This window comes from Molothrus aeneus, chromosome Z (assembly GCF_037042795.1).
Source record: "Molothrus aeneus isolate 106 chromosome Z, BPBGC_Maene_1.0, whole genome shotgun sequence".
Taxonomy (NCBI): domain Eukaryota; kingdom Metazoa; phylum Chordata; class Aves; order Passeriformes; family Icteridae; genus Molothrus; species Molothrus aeneus.
In genome coordinates this window covers 61,148,213-61,171,694 of record NC_089680.1, presented here as the reverse complement: position 1 = coordinate 61,171,694, position 23,482 = coordinate 61,148,213, and the positions used below count along the sequence as shown (strand labels likewise).

Here is a 23,482-nt window from a genome sequence, read left to right as displayed (position 1 = left end):
TACTTAGACTGTGTAAAAGTGGTACCTCCAGAAGGACAGCTCAGGCACCTCACCTCTGAAGACCAGGGTGAAGAATAACCAACAGGACACTGCAGGAATCCCTGTGGTGGTATCTTTTCTTTAACCTCTCTCTCTCACTCTCTTTCTCTGTCCCCTTCTCATACCTCACATTCACTGTTAAAAAATCTCTACTATTGAGCATGGTCTCTTCTACACCTTAAATTGAGTAGAGACATCTCTTATAATTGGATCATAACTCTCTCATTGCAACGATTCTTAAGAAACTATATCTAAAATAATGACATGACTTTTTTTTTACCTGGTGATTTACTCTGGGATTTCTGTATTTCTGTCTAGAGGTAGGAAAACAGATGCAATACCCCTTTTGGGGTTTATATCTTTGGAGAAAAGAGTATTCTAAGCTACAATGAAATATCCCTAAGCACCACTTATTGCCAACACAGGCTTGAAAAATACATACCCAGAATGAAACGGAAACTACTTGGAAAAGCTCACAGCAAAACCAACCTTAGGATATCATCTCTTCTCTGAAAAAACAAATGCGATCTGACTCACTGCATAGTTGAATACCTCACTGTTTTAAGGGTAATGCTCCTCCAATGTTGAAGCAGACTACACAAGACTGAGTCCAGTCTTCAAACTATTAATTAAAGCTTGACAAATGCAAATCATTAAAAATTAGTCACCAAAAAAAAAGTGTAAAGACATGGTGAGAAAGAGGAGGTAATAGTACCTTCCAATGTTGTCCATAAACAAGTATGTGTTTCTTGGCAATATCTAGCTGGTTCCAGGCCAATGCCAAATCTAGCTGATCTGAAGCAGATATATTCGTACCTAGGAGGCAGCAAGGATTTATCAGTTTCCACATATTTATGTTACTCCCTTACTTTGTAAAGATAAGTCAATGAGACTGCATGCCGGATAAAAACAGGTCGTATTTTTCAATACCTTTCAAGAGTGCTGTCAGAATTGCCAAATCAATGTCCTGCTCATCTTCTGACTCGGCATCAAATATGGTTATCTGTTAGAATTGCAGAAGTACACTGTTTGAGGTGAGGCAGAGAAGTCTGTAGTTATTTCTCCTTTGTATGGGCTGTGGTAGATTAAATCATACACATTTCAACACAAACAATGGCAAGGGTCCAGACACAATTTTCCTTTGCTTCAGACAGAAAGGGCACCATTTTGGTTTTTAATGCAATGGCACCCCAGGAAAATTGGAATAAACCTACTGCAAGAGTCTACATGAGTTTGTTTCCTTTTGATTAACCTCTAAACCTGAGAAATGTACAAATGCAACACTGCTGATATTCACCCAGTTCTCAACTAGAAAACAGACACTCAAATAAAGTAATACAAAAAATACTAAAAATGTACTGGGTAGTATCCATTTTAGTGATTATTAGTCCAATTATCATTATTTGTTTAAATACTGGGAACTCCATCATATTTGAAATGTTGTGACAGAGGCAAAGTAACTGGAAAAGGGGAAACAAAACTACTGTTTTTTAAAAGGCTAAAAAGAAAGACCTAGGGAACTACAGGCCAATCAGATTCAGCACAAGCATGGAGCAGATGCTCCTGGAAACTATGCTGTCACATAGAAAATAAGATGGTGACTGGTGGCAGCCAATATGGTTTACTCAAGTGCATGGCCAGCAGCTGGAGGGAGGGAGGGGATTTCCAGTTACTAGCAGTGTTTCAGAGATAAGTTCTAGCACAATTCTCTAGTGAGAAGGAGAATGGAAGGAAACCTTTCTAAATCATAAATAAGACTCTAATGGAGAAGAAAAATTTAGGAATTACTTGATCTTTCTTGGGAAAACAAAGATATTTGGTCTTTTATTAAAATCAGAAAGGCTCTCATTTTATTAACGATGTTTGAAACTGAAACTTGGTAAATTAACTAAACAAGCTCTATAGAGCTATTCAATATAGAAATTGGCACAGACACAACTGTGTTATCTTTATCTTAGATATAGCACCTGTGCCCATGCCAGCCCACCAGAGAAAGAGCAAAAAGGGTAACAGGAAATGAAGACCTCCTAAACTCAGCACATGAACCCTACTCACAGACTCTTTGTGTTTCATGCATTCCATCAAAACATGAAATAGACGACTGGACTGCTTCTGTTCCAACCTAAATATGTTCTGAATCATCATTAAGATCTCCTCTTTCACCTGAGGGCACAGATCCCTGGAAAACAGACATATAATCAATGACAATTCTATTTTAGATATTTCTTACCCACCCAAATGGCTCATCAGAAAAGCTGAAATTAGGAGAAATTTCTTTTTCTTCTACTTCCCTGTTGACTTAATCTGTCATTCAACACAAAGAAAAGTTATCCCATAATATAAATTATTAATCACATACACATTTGTTCTGACATACATATTTACTATTGAAAATACAACACATTAGTAAATTAACAATTTTCAAAGGATTTTCTGTGAACACAGAGCTAAAAATTACTGAAAGTGATTTTTCTTTCTTTCAATAAAGAAAGAAAAATAGACATAAAATGAAATTCCTTACCATTTGCTCATTAGACTTCATATCTCTCCCATTTTTCCTCATTTTTGTCTTTCTGTTAGCCTTTCCATTCATATTTTCCTTTTTTTTTTAACGGAAGGATTTTTTTTAAAATGTCATAAATACAGGGGAAAAAGCAAGTGAAGAAAAAAGTTCTCAAACACACTAGGGGTAAATACCACATATCCAAAAGTATATTCATGAAAGACAATAAGTAAACAATTAGGATATGAAGTTTATTAAATAGTTCATTTTCTTAAATGGGAGTGAACACAGTGACCTCTTTAAAATTCAATTTTTATTTAGAAAGCTATTTGACTTTGAAAAACTTTTACATATAATATTAAATTGCTATGCAAACATATATTTTTATGTCCAGTTTGGATGCAGAATTTTCACCAGGGCAGGTTCAATAGAGTCTGCAGCTGAGACTGGACTGGTGGTGACATAGGCACCTCGACAAGGGTGACAAATCTGGGCTAACACTGAGAACCCAAAACCAAAGATGAAGAAACCTAGTCTTCCTTCTACTCCAGTCTGAGGCTTCTACAGCAGTGAACCCTAGCTCTAGTCTCAAAAGTTTTGTACAATCCAAATCCAAGCCTACAGACAGAATATTGATAGCTAGAGACATGGCTGAGCTGAAACAATAGCAAATACTCTGGGGGTAGTCCATTAGTGTGTCTCAGCAAAGGTGAGAAATTTCACAACTCAGAGTAGCTACATGCAGTTTTCTCTCTTCAAAAAAACCATAGTAAATTTGGCAGAATAATTATCTCAGCACTAGTTTGAAGCAGGGAAGAAAGAAACTCCATTCTCTTACCACAGAAGTTAAAGCTGGCAAAAGACCAGAGGGGCATCATTACCAGAAGCATTAGAAATGATCCCAGTAGTTTGAGACAGGGGTTTGCAGGTGCCTGCCAGCATGGCAGACCAGGGAGGAGGAGCATTGTGCCACTACTCACCCCGTGTCACCCGTGTGCTTGTGGGCAAAGGCCAGGATATCTGCAGCTCTGCCAGTGCCCTCGTAGACCACCACTGGCACAGCTGGGCTGGCCCTCACGTACTCCCACACCATCAGGATCACACTGGGGCCTCCTTCCAGCACCAGCCCGACCATGGGAACACCTTGGCCCATTCCTGTTTCAAAACACACCTAACCAGTTACAAACAAATCTCAGTCACACACACAAAAGTCAAAACATTGGGGAAAAAATACTTATACATGGTTCAACATGGAGAGGAAATAATTCCTTCACCATCTGTCATTTCACTTACATCTTTTAAGACTTTCAGAAAACTTCTTCAACTCGATCAAAAAAGATCATGAAAAACTACTGAAAAAACTGAAACCATCAGGAAGAAAGAACATCCTTCTAAATACCCCTCTTCCCTTTATAATAGTTGTCACATGCAAGGGCATTTGAAACATGTTCAACAGCCACGTATTTACCTACAGACATAGAAAAGTAATCAGGTATTTCTTCAGAGACTCTTCCCAGAGTTACATCAGCAGGGCAGGTTTTTTAAAAAAAACAGAAAAGAATTTCAAGTACAATGCAATAGAAATGAAAGTGAAAGCCTGACTTGCAAAAGCTCATACTAAGAAAATAAAAGAGTCCAAGTAAAAAGCTCTATACATGAACATGTTAAAAATTGGGTTGGTTGGTTTCTAAGTTTGTCAATGCTATTATGTGAGCAGATAAAGGAAGCAACATCAACATCATAATACTAATGCCTTTTTAACATACCTCAAGATTTGAATGACTAGGTAAGAGTGAACTTCCACAAATAATTTGTACAATAAGTGCATAAAAGGAAATAATTGTCTATGTAATAAATATTTATTTAATTATTTCTTTACTGTAATTTATTTACTTATAAATAAACAGTGGAAGCAATGCAATCTGTCAAACACTGGCTAAAGGTTTTGCTTCTGCAACCACTCTTCATTGCTGTACTTGAGGAGGTCATAGACTTGCAGTAGAGAGGAGTGATGAGGGCAAAAGTAGTTAACATGGTAAAAAGGATTTGAATTCCACTGAATGTAACAATCTTTCCATCTCACAAAATGCTGGGGAAGTATCTAGTGGTGAAATAGGGACCACATAAAACTGTGAGCAAATGCTCAATATTTTCTAAATAATCTGAGTCATTTAGATGTCTCTACAACTGAGAAACACCCATTTGTAAGTTCATCCATATGCATAATGCTTTATAAAAATGCTGTCCTTTCATTTTCCTGAGTTTTAGAGTTCAAAACACATACAATTAATGACATTTGACCTCAGTGAAAGCTATGGCAAATCAAGATGTACAATACATAGCATGAAAGGTAAAGTACCTCCCCATCTTTTAGGGTAGGTTTTTCTGTCATAAAGTGATATGCCACAGCACTACTCACTTGTGTGTATTTTTTGAAGTGACATGTACTTCTCCAAATTCCTCCTGAGCATCATTTCATTCCCATACTTGCCTACTGTCCCATCATCTGCCATTAGAAAATGAGAATGCATGCTGTTGAGCGTACTCAGCTTGCTGAGTGGGTTACCAAGAGTCTGGTACAGGCAAACTACCTGAGAAAACCAAAATAAAAATGTCCTCAAAGAAAGCAACAAAATAGCACAATTTATGTTTCCTCACTTGTATGTATTTCTTCATCACAGTGTGGCTGTTCAGAAATCTCCATCATGATTTTAGAGCTACTCAAACATTTGATTCTTAACAGCAACAAATCCGTAATTAATACCCCAGAAAACACTTCTGATTGGGTTTACAACCATTAGAGTCACTGCCTGGCATTCTTTGCAACAGCTGGAACACCATGGCATAGTTTCCCTGGGTTGTATTCCCATTAATAATATGTGAGCTAACATTTATCAGGAATGATTTCACCTTACTATTTAAGTTCTTTTAGACACTTGAGTAGATTATGCCCTCACATAAAGTCATAGTTTGTGAATATAAAATAGACTGTGAATAAAATAATACACCTATTAATAGCTTATTTGTATACATTGCTAACCTGAATGTTCATTCTGAATCTTAATATAGAAAAACAATTTACAACTACAAGAGAGTTGCCTACATAATTACAAAATTTTAAAAAGGAATGGCAATTTCCTGTAAGAAGTATTTTAAAGATATTCATTTATACATAAAATGCAAAATGGAGTGCCTCAACATGCCATGCAAAATTCTGTTGCTGAGTAAAATCTATCATAGTGAAAAAAAGATCAAACTAGTGAAGTTAATCTAGAAGAAAATCAGGTATGCAAGAAAGCTCTAACATCCCATTAACATGAAGGCTTTTGTTATTAAAATGCATCCAACTCACATCTTTTCCAATGAGATCCCTCTGATTCTCAATGATACCCCATGGAGGAATCCCAATAGCACAGATCTTTCTCAGGTGTGGTGAGGCACGGCCTTTGAGTGCATCCCCCACGTGCCTGGACGCTCCTAAACAGATAATCAAATGATAACTTTTTTCCATATTCAGAGATCTGTTACAGGACACCAAGAAAGTTTTCATATCACATAATTTGTACTGTAGTTGTGTTTCAACCAAAACCAAAATGTTGTACCCAACTTGTGTATTTGAGGTACACTTCACAGCTCTGGTGTAATGTTCCACTGCTTCAAATTCAGCACATATTTCTAATTAATAATACTCTTACATGTTGCTAATGGTGCTTTTCACATCCATAAAACTTCATTAGTTACATAAATGCCCAGGACAGTTCTCCTGTAAGATCACCAGATTGAATAACAGCTAAAGAAGTAAAACTTTCAGTTCCACTGTTTACTGACCCCTCTGAGTTTTTGAGAGTAGTCCAAAGAGATTTTCAGCTACTAATAGGCTAATTATTGGATTATCCTGATTCAAAACTTTATCAATTATAAAACACAAGTTAAATTGAGCTTTGAAAATTGTTTCAAAAATACTAATCATAGTCCACAAAACCCAAATATTTTAAAGAAGCAGATAAATTTACTGCAAATAAGTTCTGGCTATATGCAGTGTTTCTTAATACATGCAGAATACTGTGCTCTAATTAAAATATGCAGAATGTGTGTCAACAGCAAACTAACATGATCCCACTCTTTGAATTATGCACTGCTCTTTATATAAAAACGGCTTCATTTTGTATTAACATATCACCAATTTTCAGATAATTTCACTCTATTTTGACCCTACATGTTATTATGCAGGGAAAAAACACCAAAAGGAAAAGTGAAACAAAGAAAAATAATTACACTACCGCTGTTGACGCCTTCTGTAATTATCCATGCTCCTGTAGACTCAGCTGCTTTCACCAGCCCTTTGCTGAAAACCTGCTTGACCTTTGAGGGAAGCTTGAAATTTTGAATGCCTCCATGAACAGAGATCACTAACTTTGGCAATTCCATCTGCCATTCTTTAACCATCAGGTGCAACAGCTGATCCAAATTGCTGTCATAAGAAAGTCTAATATACTGAAAAGGAAAATAATGGGTAAAATAAACATCTTTTAAATTCTTCAGGAGAAGAAACTACAACACATTACAAAGTTCTAAGGATTAATGTCCTGTAGATTTGTGAAGGATTAGAGCTGTCATACTACCCTAACACAATAGCACCAAAATGCATGTGAGCAATACAGACAATGTATCCCTAACCTAAGTTAACCTAAGTTAATGTATCCCTATCCCTAAGTGAAGTTCAACATAAAAATATACACACATTTTAAACCGGTTTCCTTTTAGATTCCCCTGCCCTCTTTAAGGCAATCAATCTGATATGCACCCAATCAAATTTTTGCCTTTGTTTTCTTTTCTTTTCTTATGCTGAAATTGCAAAAACAAGTCAGACATATAAACACAGCAACTATTACCTTGGCATGGTACGTGCGGTCTCCATCTTGAAAATTGATTGTACCAAAAGCGTCTGTTGGACTCATCTTTGTGTGTTTTTGCACAGACCATTCTCTACCATCGCTCTGTGAGCCAGCCTGATAAACAGGCCAGCTGCATTCTGTTCCTGGGTGCTCTCCAATCAGCCGTCCACAGCAGCACCTCACATTAAAAGTACAGAAATTATTTTAAATCAGACTCACTTGCATACAGCTTTAGGATTTACATGTGAATGGCCCAAATAACTTCCTGCAAAGAAAAATACTGCAGTTGTCTCACATGGAATGCAGTAAAAATTAGCTGTGTTGAAAAAAATTGCAACAATAGCAAAGTGACATTGAATTATATCCTAAATATGTTTAGTTGGGTATAGAATTTGTTCTCTATCTGAGGAACACTAATAACAGTTGGGGGGATTAAACTGAACAGTCTTCAATAGTCCCTTCCAATCCAAACCATGCTGTGATTCTGTGTGGTTCTGTAACTGTTTGAGAGTCCCATACAGAAATTCTGACCTGAGCAATGCAGGTTCTGACCTGTTCCAGTTCAGAGAAATGTTGTAGGACACTGAGGTTTGCTATGAGTATTACCACTGGTTATTCTAAGTACTAAAGGAAGATCTAGGAGTTATCCTCAACAATCAGGAGGAGAATTTCAGGGTGACCTTTATGTTAACTCTTGGAAACCAGCAGAGTGCATATACGAAATACATGGATTGAAGTGCAGTATTGAGGGAGATTGTCATGGTCTGGGTATGGTAATCCTCACTTTAATGCTCCCACTGAGACTCTCCAAACCACACACTGCTCACTCACTCACCCCTTTCCCTTCCCTTCTCCATGCAGTGCACTGGAGAGAAGAACTGGAGATACATAAGGTAAAGATTGCAGAATGGGATAAGAACAATTTACTGGAAACATCAACAAGACAAGATCAAACAGTAACAGCAACAATACTAATAATAAACAGCACAAGAAATGAATATTTCACAGAAACCCCTCAACAATAGACAACACCTAACCTCTACCTCTGTCACTCTATGCCAGCCCATACCTTTCAGCACATGGTATGACTCTTGGGAATAGCCTTATCAGGGCTCAATGCTCACTGTGGACTCAGCATATTCTGTGGTACTCCTTGGAAGAGAGAGAATCCCTCACTCCCAGCAGTGATATAAGGTGATGGAGAATAACCCCTAAATCCCAGCCATGCCCCCCTTGGCTCCTGCAGAAAATAACACTGTTCTGGCAGGAATGGGGACATTTTTCACCCCTTATTCTATACCATCTATGTCATGACCAAATCATATGCCTTAAAATTACATACATACATACATACATACGTACGTACTTACATACATATATACATATACATACTTACATACATATACACACACATGTACATGTGTATCTATACATACAAATACATATAAACATATAGGCACACAAGCTTAAGTATCATTTAGGTATCATAGTCAATGGCAATCCCTCCAAGATATCTGTAGAGTTCTTTGAGTCCATGGCTGTGGATTCTGTCTGTCCTAGATGCCTTCCAGGGCAGGAGGGCTGGTGTGCTGTCAGGTGGTTTCAAGCTGCATCACGAGCTCATGACCAGTGTATCTGGAGCAGTCCATAATCACTGTCCATGGTAGTTATGGCACACAGTGCCAGTGTCATTCAGCAACGAAAAATAAACACACATTTTGACATTACAGACTGTTCTCACTCAAAAATCAAATCCCCTTCAGGTACACATCCTGTTTCACAGTCCCTCTGCATTATCCACCAAGCATACCCAGGTCATTGAACAAAACATTCCCATGGGTGGGTTTGCCTTTGCTTGAGACAGGCTAATGCAAACTGACTTCCCAAACATATTCTTCATATGCACCGTGGAGACCTTATCCTTTTCTCCCCTTCTACAGTATGTGAACATTTTGATTGGGCAAGGCAAGTTCAGTTGGCAGAGTCTCTGGTATTAGCCAGCCAGATGGCTTTCCTAAATGCAGATCCCAATGTTTGAAGGTCCTACGACCCATTGCTTGCAATGAGGTTTTAACGGTCCATTGTATCATTCAACTTTCCCAGACGCTGGTGCATGACAGGGAATTTGATACCCCCTCAATACCATGATCTATGGATCAGGGATCTATGGAATCAATCTGCCAGGCCCCTCCATATTTATATTTTACCCATCATCCCCCATACCACAGAGGCTTTATCCACTTGGCCTGCTTGATCACAGTGCATGTTTCACAGTTATGGATCACTTGGGAAATAGTGCCATCATTAAATCCACCCCTCATTCACAAGCCCATCTGCATTGCTGCATCTCTTCCCTGATGACCTGGGGTGTCATGGACCCAATGAGCCAGAAATAATCCACACTTATGCTGCCAGTCCAGGTCCACCCAAGACACTTTAATCTTGGCAGCCCAACCCACTTGTTCATTGTTGTGATGTTCCTCAGCAGCCCAGCCCTTGAGGGCGTGTGCATCTACACGATGTGCTTTTACAGCAGCTTCTCTGCATAGGGACTGGTGTCTTTCCAGAGCTCAGCAGCCCACATGGGTTTACCTCTGCACTGCCTATTTATTTTTCCACTGCTCAAGCCACACCTACAGAGCATTTGCTACCATTCATGGGTCAATATAGGGGTAGAGCACTGGCCATTTCTCTCATTTAGCAATATCTAAAGCCAGCAGGATGGCTTTCAGCTCTGCAACCTGACTTGATCCATCTTGTCCCTCAATAGCTTCTGCAACTTGCCACATAGGACTCTAGTACAGCAGCTTCCCATTTTTGATGTGTCCCTCCAATACAGCAGGAAGCATCAGTGAAGACAGTGTATCACTTTTCATTTTCTGGTAGCTGACTATATGGTGGGACCTCCTCAGGATGTGTCACCTCCTCTTTGCCCTCTTCTGAGAAAAATCCGAAATTTTTGTCTTTGGGCCAGTTCCTGATTCCTGGGTAAGTGGAGTTTCCTGTTCAAGCTCGCTGTGTCATCAGCACACTGCACTTACTCTGTAAAGCATCAGTCCCATGATGTGTGGCAGGGAATTTCCCTTTGAACATCCTGCCCAGCACTGGCAGTCAGGGTGCCAGGAGGAGCTGTGCTTTGTGTCCATCACTTTGGAAGTAGCTCAAACCCCTTCATAAACTGCCAGGGTCTCTTTCAGTTGAAGTGTAGCAGACCTCAGATCCTTTGTATCCCTGTCCTGCTTGTGTCCGGGACAGGGTTAATTCCTTGCAGCAGCTGCAATGGGGCATGGCTAGGGCCCAGATGTTACTCTTTAGCACCTCACATCTTTGCTGGAGACAGAGTTGAGCCTGTTTCTGTCTCTTGTGGGGAGAAGGGATCACTTCCAGTTGAATATGCATAGTGGAGGGAGCTGGTTTCAAGCCAGAGACAGGTTCAGGTGGTGCCAGTCCCAAGAGGGACAGAGCAGTGAGGCTGGTCTTGCTGGGGTCACAAGCTCTGCAGTGAGCATTTTTGCATGATCACTCCTCTTTTTTTTTGTATGCTTTTTAAATTAACATTGTTGCTGTTACTGTTTGCTTTTTTCTTATCAAATTACTGTTTCCAGTAAATTGTTCTTATCTCAAACCATGTTCTTTTGCCTTTTGTGTCTCCAGTTCTCAGCTTCACCCCACTGCAGTGGAAAGGGGGAGGGGAAGGTGGAGTGGGAGAGAGAGGCATATGGTTTTGGAAAATCTCAGTGGGGGCACTGAACTGGGGAGTACCATTCCGCAACCAAGAACATCCCTGACTCCAGAACCCAAGGAGTTCCTTGAGCCTCTCCAGATACATTTTTCCAGAGGCTCCAGAAAGGACCATTCTCCCCACCTGCAATGTAGAGCACATTTTTCCCGTCTTGTCCTGTCGTGACAGTGCAAGAACTGTTGCACAATCAGCCTCCAGTTTGATTTGTTCAAAAGCTTGTTGTTCAGGACCCCACTTAAAATCATTCTTCTTTCAGGTCACTTGATCGAGAGGACTTTCAATCTGACTGTAATCCTAAACACATATCTTTCAAAAACCCACAACACCTGAGGAAAGCCTGTGCTTCTTTCTTGCTGGTTGGCTGGGATCACAGGTATTAATGTGTTGACCACATCCATTGGAATTTGATGACATCCTGTCATTTTACTCCTAAATTGAATTTTATTCCTAACTGAATTTCCTGGGCAGCTAGTTGACCTTACTTTGGTTTATGGCAAAAGAAGTCTTTAGGAGAATTTTCCATCCCACTTCCACACATCGTCTCCATGGTCATGCAACAAAAATCACAGGTTTGCTCATCATCAGTACCCTCTCTCTTGAAGTGGTCCACTTGCTCCCAATAGCAGAAACACAAGTCCATACTGGTGGGGAATGGGACATTTCCTCTCTACCTTACTTGAGCCTTTTGAATCTGTCTGCAGTCTTGGCCAGTCTTTCCACAGCCAAGGTGCAAGTCGGTCGGGAAACAAAAAAAGTCATCTTCATCTTGCTGGAATCCTGTAGTTACCTGAAGCACTGTTTGTTCTCCTCCTGTCACAGACGTGGATGCCAGTGAGTTGGTGTACGATGATCATGTGCTCTGTACAAACTTCTGCCACGTGGATTGCGCACTCTGGACCTCATCCAGATCTACAGGGGACTGCACCTTATTTGAATCCCTAGAGACTACCTCCAGAACACTCATTCTCCCAGATACTGGATAGCTTTGTCCATGGTGCCCCACCTGCCTGGGTGCACTACTAAATCATCCCTGAGAGAGAACCTTTCTCTCACGCTTGACAGGAGTCACCTCCAAAGGCTGAGAGCTTCTGTCCTCTTCCCAATGCCCTTGTCAGTGCCAGATCCTGGGACAGGGATCCCAGCTCCTCAGCCTCATTACCATCAAGTTTCATATCATGGGCCACAACACCTGAGCATCAGAGCAGCCAGGTCACCTGACTGGCAGCTGAAATCTTTTCACATATCTCACAGCTCACCCAGGGATAGGGATCAGGGGATCTGGCTCTCCCTCTTCCTCCTGTCATGAAGGCCCTACTTCCTCTTCAACTAAGTGAACTGATTTGGTCTTGGATTTTTTCATTTTCATTCTTCACAGGAGCAACCACTACTGGCACTGGCTGTTCCTCTGGTTCAGGTGCAGTTGAGTGGCCACAGTGCTTCTTGCTTTGCTTTCCTTGTCCTCCTCCGGAGAGCACATTCTAGTATTGAGCAGTGTTCAATAAAAAGCAGTCAGAGCCCAGCATGTTGCATAACTTTGCACCTCTCTGGAACTGGCACAGCATTTTTCCATTATATATTTTATCATTTCAACAGGGTCCTGTAGTGGATTAGGGGTGAACTTCCAATTCACTGGAGAAGTCTTCCAAATACTGGCCCATGTCCTTCTACATTGAATGCCACTCATGATTGTCCATCCTTGGGGCAGAACTCTGAACAACCCTCCCAGAAATCTCTTTCTTGTCTCTAACCATGGTGTGGACCATGTTGGGGAACCTAGCAGGCTTAGCAACAAGAACATGGTTTCCTCAACATCCAAAAAAAAAAAAAAATTCTCCAAAGCTGTCATAACAGGCCTGAAGGAGGAAAAGGGGATGAAAAGCTGGAGAAAATCACCCTCCGCTGTTTTCCCCATGGATTTTATACAATTATTAATGGACTCCCAAAGGTAGCACCCAAGATCAGGTTAGGAGAGCAATACTGAACACACATCACAAATGACCTTCACGGCCCTTGATGCTATGATGCCATAAGTGATATCACACAGCAGAGCAACAAAGCAATCTTGATTCTACACCCTGCTTAGGGAAAGATCATTGGAAGGAGTTCATGTGGCAACATATACAGCATTGGGTACCACAGCCACATGAACAGACCTACTAATGTTGTGGCCCATGGCTCCATGCCTACTGTGAAGTACTGAGATCAAACTTGTTTCCAAGTGGCTCTGTTATCTCAGCTCTTCTGCACATTAGGTGCCAAATAAGACTCCCATGTTTTAGGAATGGTATTCCATGGTTTAGGAAGACATTGAGACACTTGAATGCATCCAGAGGATGGCAACAAGGCTCGTAAGGGGTTTGCAACACAAGCCCCATGAGGAATAACTGAGGGAGCTGGGGGTGTTTAGCCTGGAGAAAAGGAGACACAGAGGTGACCTTATCACTCTCTGCACCTTCCTGAAAGGTGGCTGCAGTCAGGTGGGGGTCAGTCTCTTTCTCCAGGCAGGAACTGATAAACAAGAGGACACAGTCTTAAGCTGCATCAAGGGAAGTTTAAGTTGGATATTAGGACAAAAAGTGTTTTACTGATAAAGTGATAAAGTACTGGGATCATCTGCATGGGGAGGTGGTGGAGTCACCATCCCTGGATGTGGCAGTTGATGCTATGGTTTTGTTAAGGTGGTATTAGCGCATGGGTTGGACTCAATGATCTTAAAGGTCTCTTCCAACCTAGTGATTCTGTAATTCCCCAATCTGGTGTTCCCACTGAAACATGTCAAACCATGCACCGTTCTCTCACTCTTCCTCCTCCCCCTCACCTTGCCTCTGCTGGGGCTGCAGAGGAGAACGGAAGGCACAAAGGCTAAAGATCATGGGTTGAGATAAGAACAGTTTGCTGGAAACAGCAGCGAGATAAGGCAATGAACAGCAGCAACAAACTGATGACAAGAGGCACAAAAAATTAACAATTCACATGGAAAACCCCTGACAAGACAGCACTACCTTGAACCAGAAGGGACCCCTGCTCCCCAGAAGAGATTCCCTTCCCCCCAAGCCTTGGCAATGACCTGACATAGTAGAGAACAACCTCTGGGCCTAGCCAGGCCCCTGGCTGGCTTCTGCAAGTAATTAGCCCTGTCCTAGTCAGAAGCAGGAGAGAAAGATACCAGAAATTCAGCTGGCATTAAAGCTTTGCATCTGGAATCATAACCCAGATTCCAAATTCAGTCATTACTCTCACACAGGCTTCAACAGGCTTCAGTCTCTTCTACACGATTAACGTCAGTGTAATTTATAGTGACAGCTGACAGTCCAGGTCTCCTTTAGACATTTCAGAAGTTAATATACCCTAGGAAATGGAGATAAATTCTTCACTTTTCCTCTTTTAAGAAACCAAACATCCTTCAACAACCCGGATGCAACTGCCTCAGGCCTCAGCTGTACTACTTGTCCATTTAGGGGCAGGTTAGGTGTAAACATCTGCAAGACCCTGGAGATGTGCATTCTAAAAGAGAGAGTTTTCAGTGGTGATGAGTGCGAAATAACTGGTGACAAAGACACAGATTTTTAAAACCAACCAACTAACAAACCAACCAAAACCAAACCCCAAAACAACTGGAAGGAAATGCAAGAGGTGAGCTGCTTTAGTAAGATATTTCTTGATACCCAGAAGCCATGAAATTAGGTCTTTCACTCCCCTTTTTCGACCCAGGCAAATTAGGTTTGTTTTATTCAATGCTCTGCCAAAGCAAACTGGAGAAGGAAGTTTCCTACACTCTGGGACACAGGGCTCAAGCTGTAGTGGCACTAGCAGGCTGACATGATGCTTAACACAGGAGCACTTGTTTCACACACATGTCAGGCTGCACCCCAGGGTGATGAGGGAGGTGGCTGATGCCCTTGTACTGCCAGATTCCAAGGCTGTGAAGATCAGGGTGTCCTCAATAACTGGAGAAAGGCAAATGTCATGCATGCCTTCAAAAACAGGCAAAAGCCACCCTGTGGAACTGCAGGCCAGCCTCTGGCTGTAAGTCTGAAGTAAAATCAAGGAGTGAGGCCTCCTGGAGCCCACATCTGGCCACATGAAGGAGGAGACAGTGACAGGAAGTAGTAAACAAGGATTAACAGAGGGTCAGTCATGCCTCACCCACCTCACTGCTTTCTGCAACATAATTGTGGGGATAAGAGGACAAGCAGTCTGCTCCGTGCTTGTCACCGAGCCCCTGCCAGCTTGGTACCTCCAGCTTCAGTCCACAACACAGGAGAGACACCAGCAAACTGGAGAGGCTTCAGGGGCAGAGTGACCATGCTGGGCACAGATGGTGGGGCTGGAGCCCTTGATCTCTGAGAAGAGGGGATGATTCTGCTGGGATGACACATGGCTTCAGAGGCTCCAACAACACACCCAGCACTGATGGGACAGGATGCAGAAAGATGTTGATAGGCTCTTCAGTGAGGCATAGCAGAAGGGTGAGAGGCAGCAGCACAGCTGAAACATGGAGTCTGAGGCTGGAAACAAGAAGCAGCCTTTCTTCCAGGAGGACAACCCAGCAGTGGAGTCAGGACCTGGGAAAGGTGAGTCATCTCCATCCTTGGGGGGTTTCACAAACTGAGTGAAGCATCCTCATCTGACCCCCCTGGCAGAGCATACTGGAGACCATCTCCCTGACACTCTGAGTTACTCTGATCCTATGGATATGTGGAAAGCATCTTTGCAATGACTTTGCTCTTTTTGCCTCAAAAGCTCACCAAGCTACCAGAGAAGGTGGGGACATCATCAGTAACACTAAAGCAGACTACTAGAAAAGTCACCCTTTGAGCAACAGTGGAAAACCCCAAGGGTTGGCACTGAAGTCAAAGTAACTGCAGGAGTGAGAGTGCAATACCCAGGAGTGAGAGAGGCAGCAATTTAGAAGCTGTGTCTAAAACTTATGCCTTAAAGGTGAGATATATAGACAAGATGCAAGAACATGTCAGATGTATAAGGATGCAGGAAATTGACACCTCACTTCTGAATACTCATATAGAGAGTATTCTCATATATGAATACTCATATAGAGAGTCCATTCTAACTGCTGTCTGGGATGTTTTTGTAAGTACTGCACAGAAGAGTAAATAGAGACCAATTTCAGCTCACCAGGGGAGCATGGACAAAGATGCTGGTAAGCAAATTTGATTAGCAACTTCTAAATGGAGTAATTCTACTTAGAATTAAAAAATTCGTTGCATAACACATTCACAAACTGTTTCCATTCACAAACAGCTTGCAAACCTTGCAAGTTCTCTACAAAAGAAATCATTAGAAAATTTTATTTGCCTACAATATTAGGTCAAATTATTGTAGGCATCAAGTATATCCACATGATTTTATGACTGTTGTGGAAAACTACAGAACCCAGGAGGCCCAAAACCTGTTTCATTGCTGATCTAATAAATACAATATAACCAGTCATAACAATTATATGGAAATTATTTCTCCTTGTTAGAAATAGAAAAATTCTCCTAGAACAAAGCTCTCTGTACACTTTCAGATACTCAAGAAGACAAGAACTGTTAATATTTGGGAAATGTACTTGCTAGATAAGGGCTGACTGAAATGTACATTAGACACCCACACACATTCTGCAAACATAGACCAACAAACTGGATTTATATTGAACTAAACAGCATGATAATGCTCAGCAAAAACTGAAAGAAACAACTACAAGAGAAAAGACACACAAAGACACAGGATGTCTTGACAGAGAAAGGTAAAAGAAAAAACCAAATCCATCCAATGGAGTGCACATTTTCTGTTCCTCTTCCTCCCTCTCCAAGTGCTGTATTCACATTTATGCAGCTAAACTATGTTTGACTAGGAGGCTGATTTAGTGAAAGCTCATCTTTTGGTTTTCCACTTCTGTAGGTTAATTTTTGTCCTACTGATCTTCCCAGACTGACTAACCACATGGTCTGAGGGGGGAGAGGGGGAGAACAACAGAACTGCTGTAGTCTTGATTGAGATGAAATTAAACAACTGTATTTTGAAGGACAATATAACTTTGGTTGCAATTCACAGCTGAGTATCTGCAGGTTAGCAGGAAACATTAAAACACCCCCTACATTTCTTCTCTCAGAAAGACCCACAAAAATCTTTGAATATCTATTCTTCTGCTCTAAAGCAAGATATACATGAGACCATTCTCTTAGAAGGAGCTCACACTTTCTGAACAGAAACACAAATCACTTGCCTTACAATGCCAGCACCACTCTGCATATCAGCCCTTTACAGTGATCTAATTTCAGGAGTAATTTATTTACTCTTTGTAAAACATGACTCTTGTAAATCTCAGAAGCAAAATGAAATGTGAAGCATAATGAAAAGGCAGATAATCATGTTAACACAGATTGTTGGACTACTTGACACCAGCTTGCTAGTCACCAGTTGTTGCCTCAGCTATCAGATGCCTTTAACACAAAACAAATGAAAGTTGAACTTTTTGTTCCAATAACTCATAATGTATTATCATAAATACACAGTACCAAAATGTGTTTGGTAATACGATTTGAATGACAAATATTGGATTGAAAACAACTATTTAATACAGGTCACAAGATACAATTTCCCTGAAAATAACACAATTTAAAAGCACCAAAGTAATGAATTTTTTGTTGTTTGCCTTCCCAAAAGCAGAGACTCAATCCTCACTGCAGAGAAGATGAAAAATTTTCAAAAATCCTATTATTGGGATATTTCTTTTACCCTTTTTCTTCTCCCTTAATTTTCTTTATTCTTTCCATAATTCTCACTGTCCTCCATTGCTATAGACTCACTCTCCTTCATATAATCTGGGATATAGCTGGAATTGACTCTCATTTAAAGACACATTTCTGCCTTCCATTCCTCAGGAGGACATTAAAATAAAATCATGCACGCAAGGTATTTGGGTAGAATTTTCTATTGCAAATAAATCCAAGGTTATCATACCATTTATTCTACTTATATTTATGCCAAGCATTCTCCAGCACATCCCTAGAAATGCTGCTCCGACCATAAAACAAGAAGAGTATTTCTCTTGTAATTGCTTCCTTGACTAAGATTGCCTATTACTAGGTCACTATAAAAATAGTACATATATATTTATGCACTCTTACCTGATTAAATTCTGGCACACCTGGCATCCTGTAGGACATCTGTGATGAAAAGTAGATGATTAATATATGCTAGTGTAGAATAAGACAACTTTAACATTATTCTTAGTATATCAATTCAACAGTGAAAGAATTCTCATCAACAACAAAACAGGCTGTCATCTCCACCACTAACCCCTGGAAAATGCAGTGGATAACTTCAGTGATTTGTTTGGCATTTCACAACTCAGACTGTATGTCAGATCTTCATTTCATAGATGAGTTATCTATCTACATCTGCTACACTGTCCATGTGTTCAAAACCAAATGATCAAAATTACAAGTTTACATTCTCAGAGCATGATCTCCAATTTATCTAGGCCACACCATCCACCTGATGGAATGCCAAGTTATGTTTGCTTCCTAAAGCATAGGTTGAGGATTTGATCTCTTCCTTACTCTTTTCATACTCTACACCAGTATGACCAGAAATGTCTGTATCAGAAATCTGTGATCAGCAGCAGTAATTATTTTAAGGAAGGGGAAAAATGGTGCAGCAGTAACTCCATGTAATTCAGTCTCTTAATCGGATACTGTACTTGTTTTTATTACCACACCAACAGCAACAAATCTAAGAAGCACAGTAAGGTTAATTGCTACCAATTTCTAATTCAAATAAACAGTTTCATATAAGACAGACTGGGGATGGGATCCATGAAAACCCACAGACCAGCAATCATTGGCTGAGACACTAAAAAACACTGTCCAAACCAAACACAATGCCCATAAAAATATTCTGATTCTTTTTAAATGTAACAGAAAAAAAAGAGAATTTGCTTGCTTTACCTGTGTGGTTCTTTTGAGCTGGGAATAATGTGGGAACATTCTCTTTTACTGAAGACCTCTTCGATCCAAGATTTGGGGGGCTAAAAAGACATTTCAAATATAAATGCATTCCTGAACTTGGGAACATGATGTCAAAAATTGCACTGTAATGACAATATGTCTGTATATAGATAACTCAGAGCTATTCCCATCATGTTCTGTGTAAGACCACATGCTGAAGCTACGGCTCTGAACAGTCCTAGCCCTTCAACTCCAAGCTTTACAGAATTCCCCAAGAAGATCAATATTTAAATTTATTACCACCATGAGAATTATTCAGATGTTCTGTCAAACATATGTACAATAGAGAAAGTGGCAAGGATTAATCAAAATTGCTTTAAGTATTGCATTCTTCTGCCAGCAGACTAGCAAACTGCAATCTTACTAAAGCTGTGTCAAAAAAGGCAAGATTTTCATTCTACCTGAAGGAGATGGTTGAGTCCTTCTTTTATTATTCTTCACAGAATAATAGGTCTAGAGTGAAATGCAAAAGCAGGGACCCAGCACTCAGGGTGGATGACTGTGAAAGCCACTCAGGTGGGCTTTCTCCCCTGCCTCCTGGAGAGCTGTGTCAGTGATGCCTGTTACAGCTCAGCAAACTGAACAGCCACTATAGCACACAGATTCTTCAAAGAATCTCCCTGTAAATTTTTGAACCTTTCTTTTCAGGTTTATCAGGATCAAATTCCTTGAAAGGAGCAGTAACTGCTGGATGCTGAACTTCAAAATATCTGGGACTTAATTAAGTAATTATTCTTAATTTTTATAGGTAAAATCTTCACATAGTATGTACAATTTACAGCAGAACCTGAACATTAATTTCTTAATCTAAGGCTTTACTTAGGCTTTTCAACTGATTATATCATTAGGAAAAGGGGTTTGAAACTTCATGCTTTTTTACAATCATCCACAACTTCAAGCCTGGGCAAATAAAAATGGAAAGAGGAGACTTCTGAACTGCAGACTTTTCTAGTCTAGCTCTTGATTCCTAGTTTTGTAAAAGACTTCTGTAGCATGTACAGAAGTCCTAGAACTTGATTCCTAGTTTTGTATAAGACGTCTGTAGCATCTCCTTTCACAAAACTCTGAATAATATTCCAAAATGTCATAATTTAATTAAATTTCAACAGCAAATGAAAATATTCCCTGTCACTACAATATACAATGAGGTACATATATCTCAGTCATCATTGACACTTATCCTTTTCACCATCAAATCCTAGAGGAGACAAAAATACAACTACACACTCCTTCTGACTGGCAAATTTCTGCTCTGATATACCAAAGACCTGAAGCCAATTCTATTGTAGCTTTCCTCCTACTTTTTCCTCTAAGGAAGTCCTGAGACCTGTGTTTGGGACTTTTGGCTTCTCTTTTCTCACCAGTCTGAGGATTAAGCTTGCTGCTTATAATTCCCTGCCACAGAAGAGGCTTTGGAGATTTCTAGACTGATTTAGTCAATGGAGTGGCGAGAGTTTGGCTCTGAAATTTAAGGCACATGAGTAGTTTTTAGAAAATTGCTTTTAATCACTTTTCCAATATCTTTAATGTCTGAGATCCTTGCATAATATGGTATTAAAGGGACATTGTCAGGTCAAAATGTTCAAAAATTAAGGTTTCCAGAAGTAAAGAAAGAGATCAGAATGTAATATATAAGGAAACATTTGCACCACCCATTTCTTTAAAATTCTTTCTGTTGAGCAGTGAGAGCAGACAAAACCTAAAAACCCAGCCTAGCACAGAGGTCCTTCAAAAGGCAGGGGTGCTATCAGCAAGGAGAGTGACTGTGCCACCATCCCACTGGGGTGTCTGGGCAGGTGCACAGATCTTGGCTCACCAGCCTCCAGGGAAGGGCAACGCAGCCCTGTGATGCCCTGCTGTGCTGCTCCCCTCACTGATTTCACCACCACCCATCCAGCAAAAACACATGAAGGCTTCCATTTTTGCTTCTGCTTTCTTCTGCCTCAGGCCACACACCCCTCCACCACCATCCTTGCAAAGGCCTGCTGAAGCCAAAGCCTGTAGATGCACTGTGACAAATAAACACTGCCAAGAAGGGGGTTAATGTATGCTCTCCCTGCTCCGAAATTGGCTTTACTAAACCAAGAGCAGCAGAAAACATTCGGCTCCTTCAAGCCCAGACAATAAACACTCTTCAGTGGTCAAGTACCAAACTCAGGAAAACTAGGTTACACTGTCAATATGAAAAGCAATCTTTTAGTTTCCTTAGCTGTACATATGCCTGCCTTAGGGTGAAAGGCAGAGATACACATATTTTCTAATGAAACGCCAGGCTGCTCTGGACATTGTTCAATTCCCTGCAAAAGAAAATTAGAAGGCACACATCTCTGTGCAGAATAATGTCATCCATTATTGAAACACAATCAATTTTTGGACAAAACAGCCGCAATTGCTTTTAATGACACATTGTAGCTCCAGACAGGTGCAGATAATTAGAAATCACACAATGACTAGCCAGTTTATATAACAGGTTAGTTCATTTAGGCAAAGTACAGTTGTGCTGGAAACTAGGCAGAACAATCAAGTTGTAAGTAGCTTACTGAAACTAATTTGTACTGATAACAGAGAAACACAGTGCCTTAGCCAAAACAGTACTTCAAGAGCTGAAAAGTTCTGTCAAGCACCATACGTCAGCTCTTCATACACTCTCTGTTTAGTGAAACCAGTACACAATGTCACTTCCAAAGAGCTGGGGTTTTCTAAAAGATCTTAACTACTAGTGCCAGTATTTCTATTTCTGCATTGTTGAACAGATTTTTCAAAATATTAGCAAAAAAAAAAATATTTTCAAAAATTGCATCATATACAACTTTTATACAGTCTTTTCTTGCCCTCAAAATTAGATGAAAGCAAACACTCTTTAAAAAAGCAACAGATGATCGTGGGGCTAATAGAATTGCCTCAGTACTCCAGCATACCTGCAAAGACCCTTGCTAATAATTAGAAATAATAATATAATAATCAGAAATACCTGAAAGATCCAAACTGACTTTTAGTGCCTGTGAAGGAGGGAGGTACTATTTTCAGGTGTCTGTGAGAAGTCAGCAAGGTGCAATCTGTGACAAACCTTTATTCAAATACATCAGAGGAGGGAAAGAACTTCCCCTAATTACAGGTGGTGCAAGAATCCACTGCAAGCAGAGTGTCCTAAAATACCTTAAACCCTTTGCAAATTAACTTCACATGTAGCAAGTCACTTGCAGTAACATTAGATACCTGAAATGCAGCCAGAGTTCCTGTAAGCTAGTACTCAAGACTATTTCACAAGAGCTTGGGGCTTAAGCACACTGGTATATATTGAACCCTTCTTTACCCCTGAAAACTCTGCATGGCTTCATTACCAACTGGTTAAATTACTGCCAGAATTAAAGAGATTTCCCACTTAAGAGGCTGTCTCACACAAGCTTTTCAGAGCAGGAATTTTGTGGTTCAGCACACACTCCATGCATGCTTATGGTATGAAGCAATGTAACAATTGATTGCTAAACAAAGAGCACCACTCTGGATCCACATAGGGTAGAAAAATATTGCAAAACTCCAGGGTCACATGCAGTAAAATATGAACTCATGAGAGGTTTTTCATGGCCTCTCAGGTCTTCTAGACTTTCCTCGTGTTCAGGCTACCCTGTCACAGGACAACCACCTCACTCTGTAACACAGACAGGCTATGGTTCCTCTGATCTCCATCACTACAACACAGTGGTGCATCTAATTGGCAGTTTTTGCTTTTACAGTCTTTCTTACCTACTTCTTTGCCCCAGTGTTCAAGATTCTGCATATCTGTAGAAATACACAACTATAAGCAATAGAATTCATCAGAAAATTTTCATCACAAAAATTCACTAAGATTTGAAAGACATTGTGCAAATAATTTCATTTGAATGCTTCTACTGTTCACCTGTCCACCATGGCCAATCATAAAACAGCTATCAGCTAATCTCAAACCTTTGCAGGCAGACTGCAGATTCAGTAGCACTGAGAAACTTTTATATTTTCCCCTTTTAAAGATAGTATGTAATTTCAGGTCCCAGCAGAATTTCTGTGATTTTTTCCTCATAACCAATTCAAACTCATCCACTGGAAACATCCTCCTAGGTATTCACAAATACAGTACAAATACTAAGAGAAGTCACCTGTTCTTGCAGGATAAATGCAGACCCAAGTCACAGAAGGATAACGGAACTTCTTATAACTCATCAGCCATTCTGAAGAGAGATTTTAGGTTTTTTTTGTCATCAAAACAAAAGTAGTGTGCTAGCTTTTCAAAAATACACTAATTCAATCTTCA

The 23,482-nt window shown here is 40.3% G+C and overlaps 1 protein-coding gene across 1 annotated transcript in view; it reads right to left on the bottom strand.

Annotated features, from left to right (window-relative positions):
- The window catches only part of TRPM6 (transient receptor potential cation channel subfamily M member 6), an 84,586-nt gene that overhangs the window by 58,189 nt on the left and 2,915 nt on the right, over positions 1–23,482 (bottom strand). Inside the window, exons 3-12 of the mRNA XM_066569794.1 lie at positions 19,135–19,214; positions 18,313–18,351; positions 7,435–7,615; positions 6,823–7,036; positions 5,895–6,019; positions 4,962–5,133; positions 3,523–3,697; positions 2,095–2,218; positions 970–1,042; positions 755–855 (exon numbers count right to left, since the gene is read on the bottom strand). Coding sequence (XP_066425891.1) covers positions 755–855; positions 970–1,042; positions 2,095–2,218; positions 3,523–3,697; positions 4,962–5,133; positions 5,895–6,019; positions 6,823–7,036; positions 7,435–7,615; positions 18,313–18,351; positions 19,135–19,214 — 1,284 coding nt within the window. The remainder of the gene's footprint in view (positions 1–754; positions 856–969; positions 1,043–2,094; positions 2,219–3,522; positions 3,698–4,961; positions 5,134–5,894; positions 6,020–6,822; positions 7,037–7,434; positions 7,616–18,312; positions 18,352–19,134; positions 19,215–23,482) is intronic.